At 53.2% G+C, this 26,302-nt stretch overlaps 1 protein-coding gene and 1 long non-coding RNA gene across 5 annotated transcripts in view; one reads left to right on the forward strand and one right to left on the reverse strand.

The window, feature by feature from the left end:
• PTPRN2 (protein tyrosine phosphatase receptor type N2) overlaps positions 1 to 26,302 on the forward strand; it is a 723,767-nt gene that overhangs the window by 319,523 nt on the left and 377,942 nt on the right. For all 4 annotated transcript variants that reach the window (XM_077849498.1, XM_077849499.1, XM_077849500.1 and 1 more), the window contains 2 exons: positions 7,811 to 7,897; positions 24,750 to 24,829. In XM_077849498.1, the coding sequence (XP_077705624.1) occupies positions 7,811 to 7,897; positions 24,750 to 24,829 (167 nt within the window). The remainder of the gene's footprint in view (positions 1 to 7,810; positions 7,898 to 24,749; positions 24,830 to 26,302) is intronic.
• Positions 701 to 7,147, reverse strand: LOC144284656 (uncharacterized). The gene is made up of 2 exons (XR_013353100.1): positions 6,608 to 7,147; positions 701 to 2,919 (listed from the first exon to the last, which is right to left on the reverse strand). It is a non-coding gene; the product is annotated as an uncharacterized LOC144284656 (long non-coding RNA).

Raw genomic sequence — 26,302 nt, forward strand, 5'->3', positions numbered from 1 at the left:
CCCGCAGATGCAGGACACCGCTGGAGGTCACGCCAGCAAGTGGTGGGGTTGGGGTCCCCTGTCCCAGATGCTTCTGCTGCCGAGTGGAGAAGGGATTATGAGAGGAGGGTGCAGAGGAACGGAGGGACAGCAGGCGTGCTTGGGCCACTCCCCCAGCTCTGTCCCCCCCTCCTCACGCTCTCTGCACCATGAGGCTGATCTGCAAAATGTCACCTGTGCTTACGAACTGGCCCAGATGGCTCACTACGGCTTTCCAGACAGTTTCACCAATGGGGCTTCAGGCAAGGTCCAGAGGGCTGCACTGCCCTTCCCCCCCCCCCATACCTGCCCTGATGAGTTTTTACCATGAATGGATGTTGCATTTTGCCATGTGCAATTCCTGCATCTACTGGGAGGATCATAGCTTGTCATCCCTCATCCTACTGTTGTGCTGGGTCACCTTGTCCAATTTGCGGATGTTGAACCATCCTTGCATCCTTGGAATAAACCCCACTTCATCACGGTGTGTGACCTTCTTCCTGTGTTGTTGAACTCATTTTGCCAATATTTTATTTGTAGATTTTGCATCTGCGTTGCATTGGGGATCTTGTCCCGAGCTTTCTTTCCTTGTGGTGTCCTCATCTGACTTTGGTATCAGGATGATGGTAGCCTCATAAGATGAGCTTAGAAGTGCTCCTTCCTCTTCTGTTTTTTGGAAGACTTTGAGAAGGCTTGGTGCTGATTCTTCTTTGGACATTTGGTGGAACTCGCCTGTGGAGGGGGCCATCTGGTCCTGGGCTTTCCTCTGTTGGGAGATGTTGGTGTACTGGTTCAGTCTCTTGTTGGCATCTTCAGATTTTCTCTTTCTTTGTGGTTCAAGCTCGGTTGGTTGGGTGTTTCCAGGAATTTATTCTTTCTTCTTGGTGGGAGGTCTGTTCACATATAATCGTTCCTAGTCGTTTTCTTACAACCTGTTGTATTTATGTCTCTTCTTTCATTTCTGATTTTGTGAGAGTTCTTTTTTCCCTTGGTTTGTCTATTTTATTTATCTTAAAAAAAAACAGCTCTAAGTTGCATTTATCTTTTAGATTGTCTTTTCAGTCTCTATTTCATCTGTTTCTGTTCTGATCTTCATTATTTCCTTCCTTCTGCTGACTTTGGCCTTCATTTATGCTTCTTTTTCTACTTCCTTGCATTGTAAACCTAGGTTGTTTACTTGAGATCTTTCTTTTTTCACAGTGCTGGATTCGTCACCATAAACATTCCTCTTGGACTCTGTTCTGCCTCCCACCCATTTTGGTGTGTTACATTTCCAGTTTCACTTGTTTTGGGTATTTTTTATTTCAGCTTTGACCCATTGGTTGTTTAGCAGCATATCATTAAATCTCCATATATTTGCGAATGTTGCAGTTCTCTTCTTAATTGATTTCTAGTTTTGAACCATTGTGGTTGGAAAAGGTGTGTGGTATGATCTCAATCTTCTTAAACTTAGTAGTATTTGTATGTGGACTGTCATGTAATCTGTCCTGGAGAATGCTCCACATGCTGGAGAACAGTGTGTATTCTGTTGCTACTGGGTGGAAGGTCCTTCATGTTCTCTTAGGTCCTTCTGGTCCCTGCTATTATATTGCTGTTTCTCTCATCAGATATGTTGGTATGTTATATATTTAGGGGCTCCTGGGCTGGGTGCATAAATATTTTTCATGTTTTATTCTCTTGATGAACTGACCTCTTTATTATTATATACTAATCTTTTTTTGTCTCATTACAAACTTTAGCTTATAGTCTGTTTTGTGTAAGGAAAGTTTGTCTACTCCGTTCTTCTCTGGCTCCCTTGTCATGGACCGTCTTCCTTCGTCCCCTCACACTGTCTACTCTGCTCTTCTCTGGCTCCTCAATCATGGACCATCTTCCTTTGTCCCCTCACATTGTCTATCCCACTCTTCTCTGGCTCCGCTGTCATGGACCGTCTCGTCTTCCTTTCCCTCACATTGTCTATCCCGCTCTCCTCTGGCTCCCCCGTCATGGACCATCTTCCTTTGCCTCATATTGTTTACCCTGCTCTCCTCTGGCTCCCTCATCATGGACTATTTTCCTTCCCCTCATATTGTCTACCCTGGTCTCCTCTGGCTTCCTTGTTGTGGGCCATCTTCCTTCATCCCCTCACTGTAAGTCTGTCAGTGTCCTCATTGCTGAATGGAGTCTCTTATAGGCTGCATGGAGTTGGGCATTGTTAAGTTTTTTTTTTTCCCTATCCATTCAGCCACCTGTGTCTTTTGATCGTAGATTTTAGTCCATTTACATTTAAAGTAATTACTGATAAGTATGGGCTTCATTTTGCCATTTAGTAAATTATTTTCTGTCTGTTTGGCAATTCCTCTGTTCCTTTCCTTTCTTTCCTCCTCTGTGATTTGATGATTTTCTGTAGTGTGTGCTTCCATTTCTTTCTTTTTCTTTTGTGTACGTATTAAAGGCTTTTGCTTTTTGGTCAGTATTAGGCTTACATGAAATACTCTATGTCTAGAACAGCCTGTTTCAAGCTGATAACAGCTTTGAACACATACTAAAGCTCTACATTTTTGTGCTATCTCCCTCATTTTATCTTTTTGATGTCAATACACTTTGTGTAAAACTAAGACATTGTATACTTAGATTTGTGTTAAGCTGTTGGCAATTTTCCCCCCAAAGTTGAGAGAAATAAATATACTTGAAGTTGTTGGAATACAACAGTTTTTCACCAATTGATTTTTTTACCTATGAAGAGTTGGTGGCTATCAACAGCTTTGCTAGTAAGAGTAATTCAGGGTTACTGGTGCCACCACATGAATTTGAATGTGCTCTGGAAGCCTGAAGGCTCAGCAGTCAGAAGAATCCGTTTGGTTGCACAAATGACCATGAGCTCACTCACTCATTCTCCAGAAAACATTGGGCTTTATTTCTCTGCAGGAAAGAAAGGTGGTACTGAATTAGAGTTGGGATTTTGAATCATGACAGCTCCTGTCTCATTTCTCCTCATCAGAAACATCTTTTTTCTGCACTGGGGAGAATTGCTATGGATTAGTAAAAGTATAACTAGCTTACAAGATTATTTAAATAGAATGAATATCATTACTCATTAATAACAATATATGTGAATCGCTGGAATAACGGGAATCCCATGAAAACCTCATTCTATCCATTGGTTTCAAATATCTCATCAAAAAAGATTGTATGAAAGTTGACTGTTATCATTTTGCAATCCATCATCATCTGGTTCCTTAACCTTGGGTGAATTTTTGAGTGAATAATAAAAATAATCCGAAATCAGGAAGTGAAGCAGCAGAAGGATAAAAGGTCAGCCTTTGAATGTAGAGTCCTAGGCACGCATGTGTGGTTGGTAGGACTGTCTGGGCCCATGAGGAGGAGACGGGAACACCATTGCAAAAGCAGGACCTGGAGAAATGATGGGTGCAGGCACTCCTCAGTTTAGTTAAAAGGTAGAGCACAGGTGAGGATGTGGCCCTCACCTGGGCTTGCCCATAGCCTGGAAGCCCACATCACAGCACTCACTGATGAGTAACATGTGGGCTTTGGGGCTTACTGGTGGCATGACCTGGGGCATGAATTTAATTTCTCTAGTCTCAGTTTCCATCCATCATTTCCAGAATGAGGTTAATGACAACAGCTTCATCACGAGTCTGTTGTGCATGAAGAGACACTGGTAAGAGGTCTTAGCACAGGGGTGAGTGTGGGGGAACCCTCACAGACTTCCACGGCCCCTGCTGTGTGTGGCATTAAGGCCCTCATGAAAAATGGGTGTACGGTCACTTCTCATCTGGGCATCCCATCACGTGAATGGTGTAAATGCTTTAGATTTTCTCCTATTTTGCTTATTTAGTAGGTCCCTAGGGGCATCTGATTCCACAGTCATATTAACACATTGCTCTGCCTCAGTGAGAAAGCCTTAAAGGAGATTGCATCCAGATTTCGAGAACCCTCTCTGCCACTAGATGTCGAGGCTGGCAGTGAGGACCTGAGCCGCCAGTGCTGCATGCGTCTCTCCCTCCACAGCAGTGTCAGGTGTCCAAGTAATCAGGGTGACAGCTGTCACAGGCACACAGATGCAATTGTGTGTGCCATATCTGTCCATTGATTTTTGAGATTTTTGAGATTAAGGAAGTTCAGATCATGAGATGACAGATGATGGCCATGTATTTTAAAAATAAAATAGAAAAAAATAAAATAAAATAGAAATAACTGCATGCCCATTTTGAGGACACTCAGCACCATCTTAGTGGTCTAATTATTGACCAGACCCTGTATTGTCGTAAGCCATCTGTGCTCCGTGCCGCGGCCCTGACAGCATGCAGCAGCAGCCCAGGAGAGGGCCAGGGCCTTGTCGTGGAGGCAGGGGGGCTCATACATGTTCTCTGAGCCAGTGAATTTCATCATCTTTAAGGCTGTTTTAAATAACCTTGTTACGAGAACGAGTGCTAACTGTGCATTATGGAGTGAAGGAACATGGGAGTCAGGAGCTGGTCATGAGATTGGAGTGGGGCTAGGACTCATGGTAGAGCGCCTCACGTCCCCATCACATCGTGTCGCCCTTTGATTTAAAACAGGCTAGAGTGAAGACTTTATGGGATCCAGTAGGCGACCTGGTTGGTTTGTGTTCAGGGTGGGGTGGTAGGCGGTGGATCAGATGTGATTAAGGTCTTTGCTGCATCTGCAGGGGAGTAGGAGTAAAACACGGGAAGTAGTTAAGAGACCTTCTATGGTAAGTGGTGGCCTGGGTGCTTCCGAATGGCAGCAGAAGGCATTTTAGGAAAAGGAAGGAGCCCCCCAGGGCTCTGTGGTTAGAATTGGTGAGGCCTGGATGTTGGCCAGGATGAAGGGAGGAAGCACTCTGTGGCATTGTGGGTATGGAGCATGCAGGGGGCTGCAGGAGGGGAGCTGAGGGTGCCTGGGAGGAGGGGGCAGGCAAGTGGGCCTACTAGTGCCTGTGATCCCCACAACCTCACTGGTTTTAGGGCCGGTGCCCCTCTTGGTGAGAGGTGCGTTGTTTCCTGCACACAGCTGCACATACATCCCCCTTCATGTACGCTGCAGCCTCTTGGGTCTGCACATGTGTGTGCGCAGACCTGGGGTCCTAGGAGTCTCACCAATTGATGCCCTCTGTCCCAGCCCATGTGGAGCTGCCTGCCGTGCTCGTCTTCAGTGCAGGGCCAGTGCAGGCTTGCTTTTCTGAGTGCAGGCTCAGGGGGAAGGCTGTCTGGGTGACCAGGGTTTGTGGCCTCACAGTCACTGGGAGGCCCCTGCACACCAGCCACTGACCATGGCCTTGGCAACACGCAGGCACATGTGCAGGCACAGCATGTCCTGAGTGACCACAGGAAGAGGGTGGCCTGACAACCGTTGAGCAGGGGTGTCATGGAGGAATGGGCCTGTCGGGGGCACCCTCATGGCATATGCGGCAGCAAACCGAGCCTCATTTCTCCTACTCCTCACCAAGTAATTGTCACCTGGTGGGCCATTTTCCTAGACCCACCTGTCATTCATGTCCGGGCTGTGCACCTGCTGCCACCCCTTAACTGAATCTCTTTGCTTGGCCACATACGGGTACTCCTCCCCTCCATTCAAACTTCTGGAGACAGGAGGGCACGGGGCTGAGACCTTGTAGCCCAGTGTTCTGTGCACACCTGTGCTCTGCTTGCTGGATGCTTGGGGCCCAAACCTCCATCCAGCACTGGGAGGCGCCCTGCCAGTCCCCGGGGACATCCAGGGGTGGGGCGGGAAGGAGTAAGTGAAGCGTGGGCCATCAGCAGGAGCCAGCACATACACGTCACTCGGGGCACTGCCAGAGAGCATTTGCGGGGTGTCTGCCTGGGGACCCGGGCACATTCTGGTAGCCACAGCTTCCGCAGGCGTTTCCCAGCCAAGACCCCCTCCACACAGACAGGATTTCTCCGGGCGGCCCCTTAAGCTATTTCATTCAAGAGTGTTCACATGCCTGACCCGGGTGGGCCCCTCTGGGCTCACACAGTGACCCTGGGCATGACCCTGCTCGTCTCTGTTACTGTGAGGACAGCACCCAGTTGCAGCACATCAGGCCCTGTGGTCTCTCGGGCGATCGTCAAGGTGACACGTGCAGGGCCTTCTGTCAATGCTGCATCTCGGACCCCTGCTGCCCCGTGCCCACTGTGGGCTGGACAGTGTTTCGGGACTGGCACTGCCTGGGTGCAGATCACGCTCCTTCCTGGGAAACAGGCAGTGGGAATGGGCAGGAAAGGAATACGGCAGGTCCTCCTGCTCCAAGGGCGACAATTATTTTTTGATTGTCCTCTTGTCAGCTACGTGGGACTCCTTTAAGAACTTACATTTTAATGATTTTATTTTTTTATTTTCTGTAAAGATTTTTATTTATTTGAGAGAGAGGGAGAGAGAGCATGAGTGAGCAGAAGCAGGGGGAGGGGCAGAGGCAGAGGAAGAAGCAGGCTCCCCGCAGAATAGGGACCCAACATGGGGCTCGATCCCAGAACCTGGGGTCATGACCTGAGCTGAAGGCAGACACTTAACCCCTGAGTCACCCAGGCACCCCCATTTTAATGATTTTAAATGTCAAATTTTTGACATTTTCCTGTGTACTCACACATCTGTGCTGTTAACACATCCATCACGTCTGCTTGTGTTGGTGACCAAAGCCTGAAGCCCACACAATGAAATGAAAGCCTTACTGTCGGCGCTGCCGTGAGTCCACACAGGAGCCGGCCTCTCAGTTGGGTTGTGGGGCTGTGGAGGGAAGATGAGCCCCAATGCAAAGGCCTCAGTGGCCGCTGTCCTCATGCCCAAGGTCAGCGGGGCCCGGAGCGGAGAGCCGCCAGGTGGGCAGCAGATGCAGCAGGCGCAGGCGGCAGGCTTGGCTGTCAGAGTGTGGTGGGGCCGGGCCTCTGGGGGCAAGCCGGGAACTGAGGGGGTGGGGTTGGAGTGGGGGTCCCTGAGGCCAGGCCAGGTCCTGCGTGGGCGTCTGGGCTGGGGGATGTATGCTCAGGAGTGTCCACCGGCCTCGTCAGGCCCATTCACTCTCTTCTGCAGATGCTGTCCACCCACCCTGTGCTGGACCTGGCCCTGGGGACAACAGCCTTCAGAGGCGCTGTGGGCAGGGGCACTGGAGCTGTGGCCTCACTCTGGCCCTGCTGGTGCTGCCAATGCCGACATCATAGAGGAGGGCTTGGTGTGGCTGTGGGTGGGACTTGTTGTAGCCTGGATGACACTGCTGACCCCCTCTCTGAGTCCCCACACATCATACGGCTCTTCCCCTGCACGGCTCCCTGAGGCTCTGGGGCCTGGGACTCATCCTCCCAGAGCACACCTGCCCCCCTCAACAGGGTCCCTGCAGAGTGTCCCCTGGTCTCCCCGTTTACCTCTAAATGTATCCCATCAGGTCTCTGTCCTTAGGACATCACTCATTTTAGAAACAAGTCCATTTAAAATTGTGTTTCCTTTGCATCTTTGAAGCCCACCCTGGATTCTCAGCACCTGCTTCCCTTCCATCTCCTTTCCCCTTCTCCACCCCCCCCATTATATTTTTTATTGAAGGCCGAGCTGAGCCATTGCAGGATCATGGGCCCATTACGCCCCTAACAATTCCATTTGCACTGTATTGTTTGTCTCATTGCTTGGAAATTCAGGTGATTCATCATGCCTGAAGAAGCACCTGATCCCAGCTGCCCCAGGAGCCTGGTCACTATGTGACAGGAATGCCATAGGCGCTGAGGCGGGGGGCGCGGGGGCACGCGGCTTCTCAAGTGTTGATGAGTTCCATTCTGTGACGCTGCCCCCGCTCTGTCCACAGCCCCCTGAGCCCAGGAGATGGGAAGGAGCTGCTGGTGAGCGTCGCGCGTCTCCTGGAGGTGCCGATGAGCGTCTTCGCAGACATCACGTGAGTGCCGGGCACGGGGTCTTGGGGTTTTATTCTCCACGCGCATCAGGTTCTGTTTCATAAATTGGTTTGCAAGGGAAAGAACTGTGTGCCTGGGGTTCTTGTTAATTATATCAGAGAAGCTGTTCAGGAGAGAACCAGGAGAATTCTAGGTGGGTTTGGGGAGTTATTTGAGCACAGATGATACCGGAGCATAATTGTAAAAACTATAATCTGGAGGGGCAGTGCCCACCGGAGCTGTGGTTCTCAGCCCTGCTGCACCTAGAATTGCCTGGGAGGCTCTAGAAGTTTCCAGCCTGGGCCCCACCCCACTGCAGATGAGTCAACCCAGGGAATGGCACGTGTCCACAAGAAGTCAGCACTATGGAGTACCTACAGTGTATGGACCCTGCCATGTGCTCCCTGTACCGGGTCACCAGAGCACAACCTGCCTCTCTGGTCATCAGCGCACAGGTTGTAGGCAGATTTGATGACACTGGAGGCTTGGGGTGCTGGCCCGTGGCACGTCAGCCATGAGGGGCCACTGCCTCCACATTTCTTGAGGAATGCACAGAATAGGAGCAGGTGCCTGGGAGAGGAGCAGGTTGGTGCATAAGTGAGTGCAGGTGTGGACAGACCCGCATGTCCCAGGTAGGGGAAGGGGGGTTCTGGATGTGGAGGTCAGTCCAGAGGGGAGCGTGGGGATGGATCTGTGTGTGAGCCAGGACCATTCAGACCTGGAAAGAAGAGGCTCAGCTGAGTTGTCTGTTGATGTGGATGGCTGGCCTGGGGCCTTCAGTCCTGGAGGTTCCTCTGACCATCAACAAGTCTTGCCCACCCACCTCGCCACCAGGGCCTCCGCACACCCTTCCCTGCTGCCATCAGCTCCTGTGTGGTTCATCCCCTTTGAGTAGGAAGGAGCCAGAAGCTGGGAGAGAGGAGCCAAGGCCAGTCCTGGACTGAACAGGACCCCAGCTTCACATCCTGGGCTCCTTGCAGCCGACAACTGTCCAGCCCATGTCCACCTACTGAGGGCAGTTGGCCCACGTCTGCCCTGGCAAACATGACCATCTGCATACTTTCATTCAACAAACATTCATGGAGCACCATGCCAAGGTGGAGCAGAGAGCTGACATTCTAGCAAAAGCATATGCAGAGTGGAGCTGGGAAAGGTCAGGTAGCCCTAGTCCTCGTGGAAACAAGGGATAGAGGCTGCGGGGCCTGGGGAGCAGGTGCGCGGCCAGGAAGGCCACCCACAGACAGGAGGGACAGGTGCTCTGTGCGGACAAGCAGGGCAGCTCAGGTGGCCCCCGGTCCTTTGTGAGCCTGTCCTTCTGTGGGCTGGGAAGCCACCAGGAGCACCCACCAAGGGAGCATGTGTCCAGCTATGTGAACAGTGAATTACAAGGATGCAGTGGAGGCCCAGGGACTTCTAGCTGAGGGCTGGTGATGCTGACCCCATACCAGGTAGACGCTGTGGGTGTGGGCAGTAGCTGTGAGGTTGGGAGACATCCATTACCCTGTCTGGTAACACTGCATGCCAGGCGCGTGGGAGCCACTCGTATTCCCACCTGTCCTCCCTGATGCTCTCGAGAACACCCTGTGTCAACGTGTGCTCCTTTCCATGCAGAAGTCCCTGCCAGGTGCACTCATGCATCTAGGCACTGCCCATCCCCATCCGACCCTGCGGAAGGGGCTTGGCTGTTGGACACGGGCACTCGGCGGCTTGCAGCCCTTGGCAGCCCATACAGGTCCTGTGCCCGGGGCATGGTCTCTACAGTGTGCAGTGAACAGGATTGCACAGGCAGAGCCAGGCCGGACCTGGTGGCACTGGCTGGCTGTTCCCTGCAGAGCAGAGGGAGGTCTCCTGAGTGTGCCTGCACCTCCCACGTGGCCAGTCGTCTATAGCGTCCACTGGTGACCTGAGGTCAGGGGTCACGGTAACCCCTGGCACGTGTTCACATCGGGCACCTAGCGCCATGACTGCGCCTGCAGCAGAGTGAGGACTTGTGGAGCCAGGCCTGGCCTCCACAAGTAGGGGTGCGCTGCTCACCCCTCGGTCCATGAGTAGGAGACGCCAGGTCTGGCCCCTGCCTCCATGGGCTCAGGAAATGCAGCTGCCACGGAGGGAGCAGGCAAACAAATGAGAGCCGCCACCATCAAAGGGACAGAGGTTGTGGGAGCCAGGAGAAGGGGTAACAAGACACGTCTCCAGGAGGAGCTCGGGGAGCAGCCAGGGTAGCCCAAGCATTTGGACGATATTGCTACAGCTTAGGCCACAATCGAGAAAGTTTGATGCAAAGTAATCGGGCAGAGAGGCATTAGTGTGAGCTTTGGCGGGGCTGACTTGGTGAGGCTGCCAGGGAGGGGATTCGTTGAACCATCATTATTTTCCCTTTGCCATCGGTGCCAGCTGTGCCAGGCCTGGTGCCTCCTGGAGGCGGCGCCTTGCCGCTGCTCATTCCTTAGACATGCCCGTATGTTCATGCAGTGGCCCAGCCCTGTGCTACAGGTGTCGCAGGTTGGGGGGCGGGGGGAGGTGTGTGCAGAACAGGCGGGAGCGTGTGGGCTGGGGGTCTCTGAATGTGCAGCTCTCCAGGCCGGGGAGGGCCACCGCGCTGGGGCCAGGCTGGGAGTCGGGTCAGGTCAGCCGCTGAACAGCCCAGGTCCAGGTGGTAGCCATGTGTCTGTGCCCCTAGGGCAGCAGCAGTTGGGCGTTTCCCACTGAAGGAAGGGGTCACCACAGACAAGGAGACACAGTGTCCGAGGTCCAGAGGACATTTAGCCCTGGATGGGGTCTGGATCCCTCCTGATTCTACACGACCCACCTGCCACCTCCCTGTCCTTGTGTACTTAGCCAGAGCCTCAGGGCAGTGGCTGGAGGGCAGGAGGGCAAGTCAGGCTCCTGGAGGGGCTTCCGATGCAGGCTGGGGGATGGGGGGTGCCCTGTGGGGTGTCTGGTGGGGCGTACCCCATGGGGTGTCCTGTGGGGTGCCCTGTGGGGTATCCAGTGGGGGGTGCCTAGGGCAGGGGCACCCTGTGGAGTGTCCTGTAGGGCGTCTGGTGGGGGGTGCCCTGTGGCACATCTGGTGGGAGCTGGCTGCACTCCATCTGTCCCTGGCCCGTAGCTGGCTCTGCTGCTTGCTTACATGTCTCAGCCCTTTCCCCCTGCACCTGTGTCATGTCTGAGGATGATGGGGACACAGGCTTCCAGGGAGCACTTTTGGGTGGAGCTGGTGACCCAGCAAGTCTCCTGCCGCAGTCTCTCCCTGGTCAGAAAACAGGGGGCTTCCTCCGTCCCATGGGGACCTGACAGCATCACCCGGTCTATGAGCTTGTGTGAGACAGTTCCGTAGCTCTCGGGTGAGCAAGACGCCCAGGGATCCTTTCCCCAGCCCCGCCCAGCACAGGGAGTCCCCAGTGTCCCCTGCCGTCATGTCTCTCACCCATCACGGGTCCTCCAGGTGCCCGGGGCTTCTCTGCAGCCCTAGTTCTCCCCGTTACTGTGGGTGCCGCAGCTCTGGCCTGTCCTTACTGTACATGCACATGTACATGCGTGTGCTTGGTACCAGCTGTGCTCCTGGGCTCAGTGCACAGGCCAGAGGGGGCCTGGGGCCTCGGGGAGGGGCCACTGCATGACCCGCACCGGGGCATCCACGGACACGCTCTCAGGGCTGCCGGCCATTCCAGGAGAGGAGAGGGGCTGCTGCGCAAGCTGGCGCTTTCAGAGACCGTCTGCATTTTTATGGAAGCACCAGTGATACTTAATATGTTTTGTTAATGGTTATGTAGCTGTCAAGTAAATTCCATTATTTCTTATTACATCATTAGAGACCATTAAAACCGCATTAGCATGCTGATGTAATTACGCCAGCAGACACACCACAATCTCACTTATAATTTTATAATCTAATCATAGCTGTCCATGGCGGTTCTGATGGATGGCGGTCCGCTCCCTCCAGGCCCGTTGGGTGGGCGGTGCTTCGGGGATCCATAAGGAGGCTCCGTGGTCGGCGGGTGCGGTGCGGTGTCCACACTCCTCCTCAGGGGCTCAGCAGAGAAGGCTCGGATCAGCCTGGGGCACTGCGGGAGAACAGCCTGATCCTGTGATCAATCTTCCTCCATCTCTTGGTGCAGGAAGCAGTTTAGTTTCTCATCTGCATGATCCATGGACTTGAGGAAGACATGGCATTCTTGTTTTTCAAGATGGTTGCTGTAGGAGCGGTAGTGGGGACGCACAGCCCTGAGCCTTCTGGTTAGGGCCTTGGTGCACAGGGCCAGGGCGGGTGTCAGCCCAGGTCGGGCCCAAGTCCCAGCCATGCAAGGCCTCTTAGTCCTTCCTTCCCAAGCCGCCCCCCCCCACACACCCATCCACTGGTGAGAGGATCCGTGGGAGTTTCTGTTCCCCAGGGCAGAACTTGGCTTATTTGGCTGCCATCTTGTCTCTGATGAATGAAGACTTCAGAGAAAGGGTCAGGTTGGCCTTGACCCCACTGTGTTGCGGCCCAAGTGATGACAAAGTTTTGGATACCTTGGGGAGTGTACAGGGCACTGCAGTGACAGAGGCAAGGCTTGGGATAAACGAAGATCACCCACGGCCAAGTGCCCAGCAGTAAGGCCTGCAGCCCCATGGGAGGCCCAGGGGAGGGGATTGAAGCCCTGCCAACTGCCCGCTGCCTGCCTGTGCTGCTGATTGCAGGGGGACATTCTCACCTTGCTCTGCTTGCTCCAGGGTGTTTTCTGGGATGCTACCTTAGGAAAGCAGAGATGGAGGGCCTCCTGTTCGGGAGTCTGGTCTTCCCGGAGCAGGAGCACGGGCTGTGCCCTGTGTACATGCCACAAGACCGCCAGGGTCCCTCAGAGCGCTACACATGGTGCCCCATGGGCCCTGGGGAACGTCATGGTGTGTCAGAGCTGCCCTGTCCCCCCCCGTTAGACTGAAGATGAGAGTGTGGGCAGGGCGCATGGGCAGGTGTGTTCACAGCTGGCAGTTGTCGGGTGACAGAGGGCCTTTTCTCATCTTCAGTAAATCCCTGTGCTTCAGGTAAAGATGTTTATATTTAAAAGATTGGTGGAGCATCTTTCCTATTGAGAAATGACATCACAGCTTTCGGGAGCAGAGTTAAAATGCTTCACCTTTCTAAACCTCAGCCTCCCTCCCTGTAAAATGCGGATGGTCAGGGTGTCCTGTGGGCTGTGATGTGCAGTCCTGCTCTGAGGAGGCCCCCACGAATTGCATAACCGGTTCTAAGGCTGGCAGGGTCTCTGTGCAGATCCTAGAAGCAATCCCAGAGCCATAGGCCCTGCCTGCATGTAAGCATTCGGCTTGACAGGCCTGTACCGTTTTGCTAACATTATCTCCATTGTTATTAAACTTCCCAAACTCCTAACTGTGAATAGATTCGGTTGTCAAGAAGAACCCACTCAGTCCCATTTCCCAGGCTTGTGCTGACACTTCGAGTGTGAAGCGTTGGGTAGGTGGTGGAATCATGTGTTGGACTGCACGTCTCAGTGTTCGGGACTTCTTAAGAGACACCGTGGTTCCTTCTAATGATCCTCTGACCTGGAAGCGTTGTGCCTTCATCTGCCCCAGGAGATGATGCTCTCCTTGATGGCGAGGCTGGGGCCTCTGAACCTCCATGATGTATCTTTAGTGTCTACAATGGTGTCAGGTATGTGACAGGCGCTCAGTAGTTGCTCAGTCACTGAGCGAGCAGTGGATGAATGAGCCAGTCTATCAGTGTGGGCTGAGTGTTTAGCCATCTTTCCGCTGCCCTGAGATGATGGGCGAGCTGCTGAGTGTTTAGCATCTTTCCGCTGGCTCGTCTGCAGGCTGGGCGTTGTGGCCCCTGCAGAGAGCTGTGGGATGAGCGCTAGGCATGTGCAGGTGCCCAGCACTGGGGGGAAGGGTGCTCTGTGTACAATATGCTACAAAGACATGAAAATTATGTTTAAACCATGAAATGTGTAAGCACGTGAAAGCAGTTGTGCTTATACTGAAATAAAACTAAACACCGTGGTAAAATATGGATTTTACTTATTGCCTGTGCTGTGAGTGCCCGTTATCTCTGCTCAGCTTCACCCTTATTTCTCTCAGGAGGACAAAGTAAAACTTATTTTCGCTCTCCTGCTTTCCACTCTTGAGTCAGAGATGCTTTGGGCCTGCTGATGTCCCCGAGGCTGTGCAGGAGGCAGGTCAGGATGTGTCCTGAGAGGACGCGTTAGCATCTGGCAGGAGGCCAACCTTCTACTTGGGAACTAATCTCCGTGAGGAAGGATGGGAGGAGAACACAGTGTGGCCTCTCCTAAGTGACGAATGCAGGGACTCTTTCCCGCAGGGAAACCAGCCCCAGTGTCGCATCACCTCATAGATTAGGAGCTGATGCTCAGGTGAAGGCTGGGCAGCCAGCGGCTTTGGTGCCCAGAGAAACAAAACTGAACCAAGGAACGGAGCGGAGTGAGCGTCGTCGGCACCAGGAGGTGCTGCGGGTCAGGGCGGGATGCAGCAGGCTGGCAACCCTGTGTGTCGGGTCAGGATTTCCCGCAGCGCTGCTGGCCCTTGGCCTGGTTCCTGGGGCCAAAAGCCTCTGTCCAGATTTTCAGGTGCTGCCTTGGTTTCTGAATGTTTGTCACTAATAATTCAGTTGTTTATTTGTCTGTTTAATTCATGAATCCTTAAGCACCGTGGGAGTCGAGGTGCAATGGGAGGTCCATCCCCACATGCCCTGGGCCCCACAGGCTTGCAGGCCATGCTCCCTCGGGTCACCCGGGCCCAGTGGGCACCACAGCTCTGCTGCTGGAGCTCCACTTCCTGTGACCAAACATATCACCTCCCACATCTCCCAATTGGAAAGCAGTAAATCGTCCTGGGATTTACAGACTAAATGCTTTAGGAGTCCAAAGTCACAACGTGAATATGGAATATTTCTGTTTTCTTCCAAATACTTCATGGGAGTGCAATGTGAGGCATTCTCTGACCACAAAGAGGAATTCCCAAGCTTCACGTAACCACATGTGATTGCACATAAGAGGCGATCTGTGCAGCAAAGCAGCTGCTCAGGCCTCAGGAAAGATGGAGCATCGTGATGGTACGTTTCGGTGAAGGCTCGTATCACGTCGTCGTGCGATGACTCCTAAGCCTCCACCTCCTCATGCAGAGAAGAAATGACCTGTTCTCTTGTCTTCCCTCCTGGTCAGCCCTCAAATCAGATATTTTGGAAAGCAATGACCTAATGTGTGTGCAGAAAATACAGTAATGGAAAGTATGCTTTTGGAACATTCGCGTGGATTACTTTGCTATTTCATGGAATTCTAGAGCTTTTGCAATTTGACAGGGAAGGGATTAGCTATGTGAGGATGATGCCGTAGCCACCAGACATTTTTCTGTTGGTTTTCTCTTGGCGGCTTGGGTCAGTCCAGGACCGGACTGCGGGCTTCTCTGGGGTTAGGGGCAGTGGAGGAGGATGAGCAAGGTTATTCTCAGAAACAGTTGAGGGTCAGTACAGGCCTCAGGGAAAGAGGGCAAGCAATGTGGGTCTGGACCCAGGAGCCAGGAGGGGCCCTGGCGGAGGCAGCACAGCAGGGTGGGATTATTAGTGGTTCTCTACAAGCTCTCAGGGGAGAATCCAGGAATCTCTTTTCCCACGGAGGCATCTCTGTTAGAACTGGACTCTGGGGCAAGTCCTTAAAAACCCATGGTTTTAATTCATCTATAGACTGAGGGCATTGCAGGTGAATTGCTTTGGGTCTAAATTATGCCATCACGGTGCTCAGCTCTCCACCAACACACCCTCCCTCTGTGTACACGCGTGAGGCCAGCAGTGGCACGGGGGTGCCTCTCCGGTGCCTGAGCATGGAGGCTGGTTGAGGGGCTGGTTTAAGAAGCCCCTCAGACCTGTGTGTGTAGACGCAGAGATCCTCTTACTCTTACGTGGCCTCAGTTGGTGTTCGGTCAGACACAGCCAATCTCCTAGATGACTGATTTTGTTTGCTGACTTTGGGACCTGTGTTAGCATTTTGTTTTTTTGTTTTTAAAATAATAATAAGGTACAGAATGAGCAACTTACCAAATGTATCACCCGTGGATGAGAAAAGTTAATGTAGAAGGATTCTTAAGCCATAGATAGGATTTTGAGGAAATGTCTTATGTTTGCATTGCTATCAGGGTGCTCCCTCTCTCTGTACATATGAATATGTAAAATCCATCCGTCATGTATCCATTATCCATTATCCATCAGCCACGGTCCCTCCATCCTGCCTTTCCTCCATCCTGTCCACCTATCCATGTTATGGGTTTTGCTCCAAAACCAGGATCAAACAGACAATGCTCCACCTTGAGCATGATAGTAAAAAATGTTTAATTAAGTATTCCATCAGGAGTATTTTTTTTTAATTTCTAAACATCTTTCAGGAAAGTGCATTAGTTGAAGATGCAGCATTTACTTTTATGTTAGTTGTAAAAGCTTCAACATTAACTCTGTAACTGTTTTTTGGTGTCAAACAGGCTTTGCCATCTTCTATAATCCCCAAACGTTGAGAGGGCCCAGTTTCCTGAGGCTTGTCTCTATTTAAATTTAAGTACAAAGGGCTGTTTAGCCCATCTTTACAAGGAAAACTGTCATCATATTTGTTGTATTCACGGTAGACCATGAAGGTCAACCTGATGCAAATAATCCTGTTCACAGGGACATCTGGGTGGCTCAGCTGTTGAGTGTCAGCCTTCAGCCCAGGGCATGATCCCAGGGACCTGGGATCAAGTCCCACATCGGGCTCCCTGCATGGAGCCTGCTTCTCCCTCTGCCTGTGTCTCTGCTTCTCTCTCTCTCTCTCTCTCTCAGTCTGTGTCTCTCATAAATAAATAAATAAATCGTAAAAAAATCCCGTTCATGTATAACCTATTGCTGCATAGGAGAAGCAACACCCAGATTAAGCAAAGTAAGCAGAATCCTTAATTGATGGGAATTTTTGAGTTCTACATTTTGGAAATGGTGTTTAAAAAAAGAGAGAGAGAGAGAAATAAGATTTCATCAGGGAATCACTTGCCTTCCTCATTCTCCACTGAAACATTGGTGTGAGCACAGGGTCCTCTGACTCGTGTGACTAGGGTCTCATGTAATTACAATGAGCAGGTGGACGATCTCTTCAAGATACAGGATCCTCAAGAAGACGCGTCTGTCAGCATGTTGACACCATAAAGGCAGAACACCCAAGTATGCAAAACGACTCCAGCAATAAAAGCAGGAAAAGAGGATTTCTGAAGTCTCCATGTAAAGAAAACACCATGTAGGCAGAGCTCTCACCCCCAGCACTCGGGTTAGTGGGGTTTTGTTCATTCCATCATCTTCAAATGATCAGGTGGGAAACACCAGAAAACCAGCAAAATATGTCAATATTAAGATGCTCAAAGTTACTTCTGTTCTTTGTTAGCCTGTCCTGGGACCATGAAACAGGAGTGATTGTCAGTATTATGACTGATGCATGATTGCATATGGGATCTTACAAATACATAACCACGTGTTATAAATACATAAACATCACATATGATTGAAATTATAGTAACTTTCAAGTAGAAACATTGAGTCTTACACAGCCTCAGGACCCCTTGGACTTCCCTCTAACACAGAGGTGACTCCAGCTGGAATGGTGGTGATGAGACTTCCTTCATCTCTGCACACGCACGTGCTCTGCTTGAATTGGTTAAAGGGAGTTTTGAATCAGTGAATGAATTTTGAATCAGTGAATGGTGCAAGATCTCAGGGAGATACCTTTTCTTTTCTTTTCTTTCTTTTTTTAAAGACTTATTCATTTATTTTTTTTCTTATAAGTTTATTTTTTATTGGTGTTCAATTTGCCAACATTAGAGTAACACCCAGTGCTCATCCCGTCAAGTGCCCACCTCAGTGCCTGTCACCCAGTCACCCCCACCCCCCGCCCACCTCCCCTTCCACCACCCCTAGCTCGTTTCCCAGAGTTAGGAGTCTTTCATGTTCTGTCTCCCTTTCTGATATTTCCCACTCATTTTTTCTCCTTTCCCCTTTATTATGCTGAGTGAAATAAGTCAATCGGAGAAGGACAAACATTATATGGTCTCATTCATTTGGGGAATATAAAAAATAGTGAAAGGGAATAAAGACTTATTCATTCATGAGAGACACAGAGAGAGGGGCAGAGACACAGGCAGAGGGAGAAGCAGGCTCCCTACAGGGAGCCCGATATGGGACTCCATCCCAGGACCCCAGGGTCACGCCCTGGGCCAAAGGCAGATGCTCAACCACTGAGCCACCCAGGTGTCCCAGGGAGATAGATACCTTTTCATCTTGTTTCCAGCTTGATGGGGAATTAACTCCTCATAACAATGTTTCTCTGGGAAGGGCCTCTGCAGCATCCCTGGGGACCCACATACCCCCTATGGTTTCCTAGGCTGAGACCATGGAGACTCTCTCTCACTAGAGTGGGAAGGGTTTATGTCTGGGCAGGCGGGTTCCACCCGTGACATCTCTTCCACCACAAATGGGAGCCCCTGTCACAGGAAGTGAGTTGGGAGGCCAGAAAGCCTGCGGTCCTACAGGAAAATGGCCTCCAGTGGCACGTGTGCTGTCAGAGCAAAGCACCTCATATAGGTAATGTACAGTGCACCTGCCCACTCTGCCCATGGCAACCCCACCAGACCCATCACGAGCTTGCCATCCTGGAGCCGGAGGGTCAGGTGAGAAGTGGCTGACCTTCCTTGTATCCACCCTGTCGTTCCAGACGGAGGATGACCTCCTGGGTTGTGAGGCTCCATGGACAGTAGCAGTGCTGTGAGCCCACGGAGGCCCAAGGTGTGGACCTCACCAGAGGGTCTGGGGGAGCAGCAGACTGCTCTAGACGGATAGGGCAGAGGGTAATGGGGTCGGTTTAGAGGACACCCAAACACCCCTCTAGGTATGTACTAATATCCTCACCTTGCAGGTTATCGAGTGTCCAGTGCTGAGAGCACACAGCAAGGAAGGGCAGGTGCCAAGAGGGTCTCAGGCCCCGACTCTCTCTACAACAGTATGTGTAGGATATGACAAGGAAACAAGGTCACGGATGTGTGTGAACGTGCTTAACACAGACCCCAGAAGACACGGTGCTCCCCCACTGCTTGTGATCCCATCTTTGCGGATATATGGTAACCCCGAAATCTGTGCAGTGCTCCCGTGGTCACGTGAGGACAGGCACAGGGGGGCAGGGAAGAGCCCTACTGTCTCATACACTCCCGGCTGAGCTTGAACTGCAGCACCCACGTTCCTGTGTCAGCCCACACCGTAAACACGCACTTGTCACGGTTACTGCCACATTCTCCTTGTCATCGTGCCTTCTGTGGGTGATTTCCTGTTGGAAACGGCCCGCACGTGCACATAGTGTGTCTTACGTCCTGTGTACGAGGAGGCTGGGCCGTGCTTTCTGCAGAAAACGCCATTATGGGGTAGCTGAGGTCAGGCCTGAATGACAGGTGCTACAGGAGGTGGACTCACTGCTTCCCAGGTAGCAGCATCTGTCAGTAAGCTGTGGTTGTACGGACACATGCAGAAGCCTGGGGCACACTGATGGGCTGGTGGGAACATGGTCGGACGCCAGCAGGCCCAGCCCGGGCTTCCCCGTGTTCCCCTAAACCCACGCTTGTGGTCACCTTGTAAGACAAACTCTGCAAATAACAAAAATGTACGGGAGCATGTCTCCAGCGGTTACAGGGTGACTCTGACCGAGAATCTGAAAGCCAAGGAATGAATGAGTATCTCTGTTTTGAAGGGAAACATAGGTTTTCCCTTATAATCTGACATTCATCTTTCTTTGTGTCCGTTTCAATAATTTCTTCCCAATCTAAACAGTTTTTTTGTATCTGTAGAGTTGGCATATGGTGCTTGCATGAGAAACTCTCATTTATTAAATCATTTATTTATAATAAATGTAACAAATACATAAATAAAATAATTTATATTTATTTAATAATTTGTTTTTTAAAAAAGACAACTCTGTTCTGTCCAACTCCAATATCAGGTGTTACATTTCCTTTTCAGAGACTTTGCAAGGCTTTGGGCATCGGTTTTACTTTTTACTTTCTGGTTAAACACAGGAATTGTCCTTTCTGCCATGTTATGCATACGGGACTGTTCCTGTCAAGGATTTGAAGAAGTAGCTCTGAGCAAAGGGTCGGGACGGCCCAGGCCACGCGGCCCGGGAGGGGGACGGCCGCAGCTCCTGGCGCTCACTCCCACTCCGTAGCCTGTGTGCATCCTGCTCAGGCGGAGCCGCATGCAGAAGCCTGGGGCACAGGGAGCCCTGCTGACTGGGTTTGCGTGGCAGGCATCCCCCTGGTGGAGGAGGCCCTGCTGCTCACCAGCCTTGCACACAGGTGTCCTGCAGAGCATGGAGGGAGGCCTTTAGTGTTGATAGCGCCCAGGGCCTAGGAGAGGATTCTGCCCCCAGTAAGAGTGCGGAGCTGAAGAAGGAGGTGTGAACATCTCTACAGGGTCTTGCCAGCCTCCACGTGGAACGGACGTCCTGACTGAGCCCCGGCGACCACAGAAGGGTCTGGAGCATGCCTTCCCCGAGGGGGGTGTCACCTCCCGGGGAGAGAACATGGGACCCGATGAGGAGGAGCCCCAGCTTGGAAACAGGCACAGGTGCGTCTGTGGCATTAATGTGTCATGGACAGAAGCTGCTGGGGAGCAAACGTCTGGACCATTCCACTAGGGGGTCGACGAGGAAGCTGGATGGAGAACCCCGTCGAGGAATGGAACCCCAAGGGGGAGGGGCCATGGTGGCACCTCATGCCGGGTGTTTGGATGCACAGCTGTCAGATGCCCTTGGGCACGGTGCTGGCGGCTGGTGTCCCTGATGGTGCCAGGATCTGGAAAGGACGCCACACCCTCTCTGTCTCTGTCCCTGGAGGGCACGGGGGCCCACAGCACAGCCGATAGGCTGCCCCTGAGTGGCTGCTGTGACAGCAAGGTTCCAGGAGGTCCACCGTTTGCTTCTGAGTTCATCTTTTTTTTTTTTTTTAAGATTTTATGTATTTGAGAGAGAGAATGAATGAGCAGGGGCAAGGGGCAGAGGGAGAAGCAGACTCCCTGCTGAGCAGGGCACCCAACATGGGGCTTGATCCCAGGACGTGGGATTATGACCTGAGCCGAAGGATGATGCTTCACCGACGGAGCCCCCCAGGGCACCCCAGAGTCTATCCTCTGGCTCCCAGGAAGGACATGGAGCACCTCACCCAGGGGATGCGTACTCCATCCTTGGGGCGACGGCAGCACTTGGCATGGCGTAGCCCAAGGCGCTAGTTCCCCCAGGACGTATCCCTGACGCGCTGCACCCACTCTGAGCTCTTCCGTTTGTTTCTTGACACCATCTTCCTTTCCCTCCTGTCACCTAGAAGGTCGCTGATCTCATTGTTCCTTGTCACTGCCTGCCCAGGGACGCCGAGCTGGCCTCAGGCTGTACCTGCTCCTCAGCTGAGCCCCCGGGGAGCACGGGAGCCCTGACGGCCAGAGAGGAGCATGCCCAGGGGCTCACACCTACGTGCACTCCCGCTCGCCCTCACCCCTCGACCCTGCCCACCAGTCTCACCGTCCTCTGTCAGCCACCACGTCTGTGTGCTCTGTCCACCCTCCGCCGGGATGGGCCTGTGCTTGGGGGGGAAGGGTAGGCAAGGCATCCCTTCAGGAATTAGTCACCAAGTCATTTCTGCGTAATCTGGCTGCTGCCTCATCCCCACACACAGGATAGAGGGTGACGGTCGGCGGTATGTTGCTTTTTATGGCTGAGAGCAATGTAAGGCTCATAAAAAATAGCAGCAGAAGTACTGAGCTGCAGCAGCGCCCCCCCCCCCCCAGGGTCTAGTGTGGCACTGGCACGTTGTGGGGGGCATCTCCACCCGCTCACCTTGACGGAGGAGGCCCAGCAGAGCCGGGCGGCAGCATTCTTACCATTTCTGTGTCTGATATTTTAAGCCCTTTCCCAACACAGTCCTTCTTCTCCTCGGCCTGTTTCCTGGGGCTTCAGCCTGCACCCCAGGGCCGAGGAGTTCCCCCACCCTTCCCCAAGGAGAGAGCCTCTGCGCCCTTGGGGCTGGGATGAAGCCTGTGTCTCCACCCGCTATTTGCAAACAGCTTTGGGCTCAGAAAGCACCCAGGAAGGCACTGGACTGATGGGAGTTCCCAGAGTCACAGAGCAGAAAGGGGCGGACCACTGGGAGGACTGGCGCTCCGTGCTGGATCCTGCAGGCCCTCCAGGCGCTGCAGCGGGGGATTGTGGGCTCTCGCCAACGTCTACCACACAAACTGTTTTGGTTTGGGGATCCGACACTCTCCAGCTATGGGTCCCTGGCACATGACTGCCCCTGGGGCTCGGCTGCACTCCTTCAAGGGCTTCACATTTTAGAAGGGAAGCTTGGTGTGCTCCTGTGTGGTGGGCAGTGGGGTCAGAGGGCTGTGGGGACACGTGTGGAGCAACTGACCACGACCGAGGACAGTGGTCCGTGCTCAGCCCTGGACACCCGCCCTCTCTTCCCTTCCTGGTGCTGCAGGATGCGCTCCCCGCCCTGGCGCAGTCAGGCTTCCCACGGCAGCTGCTGCAGGCAGGTCCAGAGCCCCTTGGCCAGAACATGCCTCCCCATATGGCCGAGGGAATGGAGGCCAGAGCTTTAGAGGGCAGAGGGGGGGACAAGAGTGACACAGGACATAGAGGTGTGGTTGAGGGGTCTGGAAAGAGACTGCCATTTCCATGTCAATGGGGGTGTTGGGGAGGGTGTTGGGGAGGGTGCAAGGCCCCGTCGTGCCATTGGGCTGGACTGCGGAGCCTCTCTGAACCTGCTCTGCACGGTAGGTTTCCTTCCGTCCCAAGATTCTCACAAGCCCCAGAGGCGATGGGCCAGGGCTGGAGGGGGGGGGGGCAGCGAGCATCACCAGCACTTTTGTAACAGCCTTGGTGACAATGATGCCAACATTCGGGAGTGCTCCCGAGAGTCCTAGGTGCATTCGCAGGGGCAGGGGTGTCCTCCCGCTGTGCAGGGAGAGGGGGGTGTGACTGCACGCTGCTCCCTGACCTGCAGCCTCTGGGGTCTTCAGAGAGGCCCCCTGGCAGCTGGGGGAGGATTTAGGTCCAGAGGATTGCTCGGGATTTCTCAAATGTGTACGATGGATTAGAGATGCCCCCCCACTTGAGGTGTAAACTGAGGTCAGGTTGTGAGGCCGCTGAGACGGCAGGTGAGGCCTGTTCAAGTCACTGAGGCCCCTCCCAACCTCCGTGTAGAAGCAGGTATGTGCCCTTATGACTCAGGCACAGCCGTGGTCTGTCCTCCCACTTGGGTGTGAGGTGCTGCCACAAACTCCCCACAGCCCCCAGAGCCAACCGTGCCAGGAAGCCGGGAGCATCCTGTAAGATCCCTGGTGCTAGATGCTCAGTGCAGCCATACCTGCCAGGTGGTTTTGGGGAGGGTCTGCCGAGGTCAGGGCGTGATGGTGGTCAGGGCCTGACAGTTGATCAGGCCGCAGTCAGAGCATGATGATGGTCAGGCCACAAGAGGTGCTGAGGGGCGCTGGGGCCTCACTCACCGGGCGGCGGGAGAGGCGGCAGGAAAACCACCCACGTGAGCCACGGAGGCAGAAGCAGCCATGGTTCCAGGGCCTGGGGCTCCCACTGGGAATGGGAGGAGGGCAGCCTGGCGATTGGGGGCTCTAGAGGGGCCTGGGACCCCATGTGCCAGAGGGCAGGGATGGCCATGGGGATGTGTGGGGCCAGGACGTGGCTCTGCCAAGACGCGAGCCAGGGTCCAGTGGTTGGTGCCGGGGACACGCGGGGAGGAGGGATGTGGTCGTCAGCACTTTGTGACCATGCAGACGTTTCTTGTGCAAGGAGGTGGAAGAGAAGGTCTGTGGGCTGGAATGGGTGGACGCGGAGCTGCGGGAACGGTGCCAGGGGCCCATCCGAGGTCTCGTGGGCCTGAAGCCACACTGGGCCTTCTGTGGGAAGATGCATCCTAGGGCCATGCTGGTGGCGACTGGGCAGCAGAGGGTCTTCCAGGGGCAGGGCCTTGGGCGGCAGGCTGGGCACGGGGATGTGAGCCGGACCGCCGGGAGGAGCAGGTGCAGGGCAGGGACCACGGTGACCTGGGGGTGGTTCCCGAGGCCAGAGCAGGGCTGGTGGGGAGGGCAGGACATCCTCTTCCTCCGGTCTCCCTCCCCTCCCTCCTCCTCCCTCTCCCTCCCCTTCCCCTCTCCCTTCCCCCTCCTCTTCCCTGCCCTTCCCCCTCCCTTTCCATCCCCTCCCCTCCCACCCTGCCCCCTCCCCCTTCCTGTTCTCCTCCCTCCTTCCCTCTTCTCTTCAGATGAATAAAATTACTTAAAAAGTAATATATTTTTTAAACTGATGTGCAACATAGTATTTAAGAAGCTTTGAAAATTTTAATCATCCTTATCTGGCAATTCCCTGCTAGTTATTTTTATAGTAAATAGTTCTTAATGACTGATAGGTTTTTAAATGGTTCCTGTCAAGAGAAATTTAAAAACCCCAGTGTCTTTCCTTCCTGCTTTTCATCCCTGCCACTCCCATGGGGGCCGGAAACTCAAATCTGTTTCCATCACAATTTTCCCTTTTCTGCTTGTTCTTGGTGGTTTGTTGAGGGTGATCTGAATGTTTTGTAAGTTGCTGTGTGTGGGTCTGAGAAGCACCACTTACCGGTGGAGTTCCCGGAATGTAGGGGGGAGAGTCACGGTGCCCAGGACGCTGGAGCCTGGCCGAGGTCACGCGTGGTGTGAGCGGTGGCTCTGACACATGCGTGCCATGTTGCGCTGGGAGCAGCTCAGGATGCTGGGGCTGTTCTGAGCTCCTCTCTCTTCCTCTCTTTCAGTGTTCTGGGCCCAGCGGTGACCTTCAGGGTGAGCGCCAGCATCTGGAACCTGACGACAGCAGACGTGGTGCAGGCCACAGGTAAGGCTGCTCCACGCACCCTGTGGACAGGGAGGCCCAGTCTCCCCAGATCCCCATTGCCACCGTCCACAGGCCTGGCTGCGGGGCGGGGGTGTGTGTAATGAAGACCATGTGGGCCCTCTGAGATGGAGGGGCAAGGGTGGGGGAGCAGGGGCCGCGGCGGCCCTGTGTGAACAGAACACATGCCATTTGCTTTAGCCCCATGTCCCTGGTGTCCCACCGGTGCATCTTCTGTCAGGGACCTGCACGGGGCAGGAAGGATGGTTTAAACAGACAGGGAGCTGCATTCTAGCTTCGCCCTCGAGGCCCTGGAGATTCCTGCGCACCTGCCTTGAGACCCAGCAAGCCACCTCCAGTGGGATGGTGTTGGCCGGGGTGTGGGCAGCTGGGGGGCTCCAGCTGCTAGAAGTCGGGCTGTCTCACCTGCTTTGGTTGCTGGTGAACTTGACTTGCCAGACGTCTTGGTGCCCTTCATAGCTCTTTTCCTGAAAGTGATGATGTTGGGTCCCAGTCACGTCTGGTAGAGGGAGGATTCTTACCAAGTTGCCTTTCCTCCAGGAGGCTCTGTGGAGCGCCGAGGGCCCCAGGCTTCCCTCTAGGGTGCTGTGTGACCATCAGGCCGCGGGTGTCGGGCTAACTGACTAGGAGTATGGGGGCAGCTTGATGTGGCCTCGGCAAGGGAGGCCAGCCACATTCATTGCAGACACGCTGCCTCCCAACAGGGAGTGGGACTCGGTGTCAGCAGCTCCGACCCCTCATGACCACGGGCTCCATCCTTCCCTCCGGCATCCGTTTTATGGTCCTAGCTGCTCAACAAGAGATTATTGAACATGTTTGAGGCCAAATCAGTTACCGGCGTTTTCATGCAGAAACACAGAAACACATTCACAGCTGTTGTGTCCATGGCCATTCCTCCCAGCGCTGGGCAGTTGTGCTGTCAACATTGGGTTCACTGGCCCGTCACATTGCGGTGACGAGCAGAACACAGCAGAAGGAAGCCTTTTCCTCTTTGGTACCCATGGTGACGTGCACTCACTGAATAGCCTTCTGTTTATTTCATTGCTTTCTGGGGAAAACAAGGTCCGTTACCTAAAATCTAGTTTCTCAGTTATTTTAAACGTGTTCGTGATGTGCACCGAGGTACTGGTGCTGACGGGATGTTCCCCATCGATTGTATGTTTGAACATCATTGCAACAACTTTCCATACACTTGAATCAACTGAATTACAGCATGTGCTTGTATGGGCTCTCGTAGCTGTGCACGCTGTAGCTCATCAACCACGTGCAAAAGGACATATATACCTAGTCTCAAAACTTAGTTCTCTTATGTTGTGAGTCCTTTTATGATGTTAAGAACATAGCTGATGCCACGTAGGAGAAAGAGGATGGAAAGTACATTTGTGACCATCAGGGTTCTGTGGTTTGGTAGTAGATATGCCAATGCATAGCAGGTACCACGTGCCAAGTCCCTAG

Source organism: Canis aureus, chromosome 15 (genome assembly GCF_053574225.1).
Source record: "Canis aureus isolate CA01 chromosome 15, VMU_Caureus_v.1.0, whole genome shotgun sequence".
In the NCBI taxonomy this organism is placed as follows: domain Eukaryota; kingdom Metazoa; phylum Chordata; class Mammalia; order Carnivora; family Canidae; genus Canis; species Canis aureus.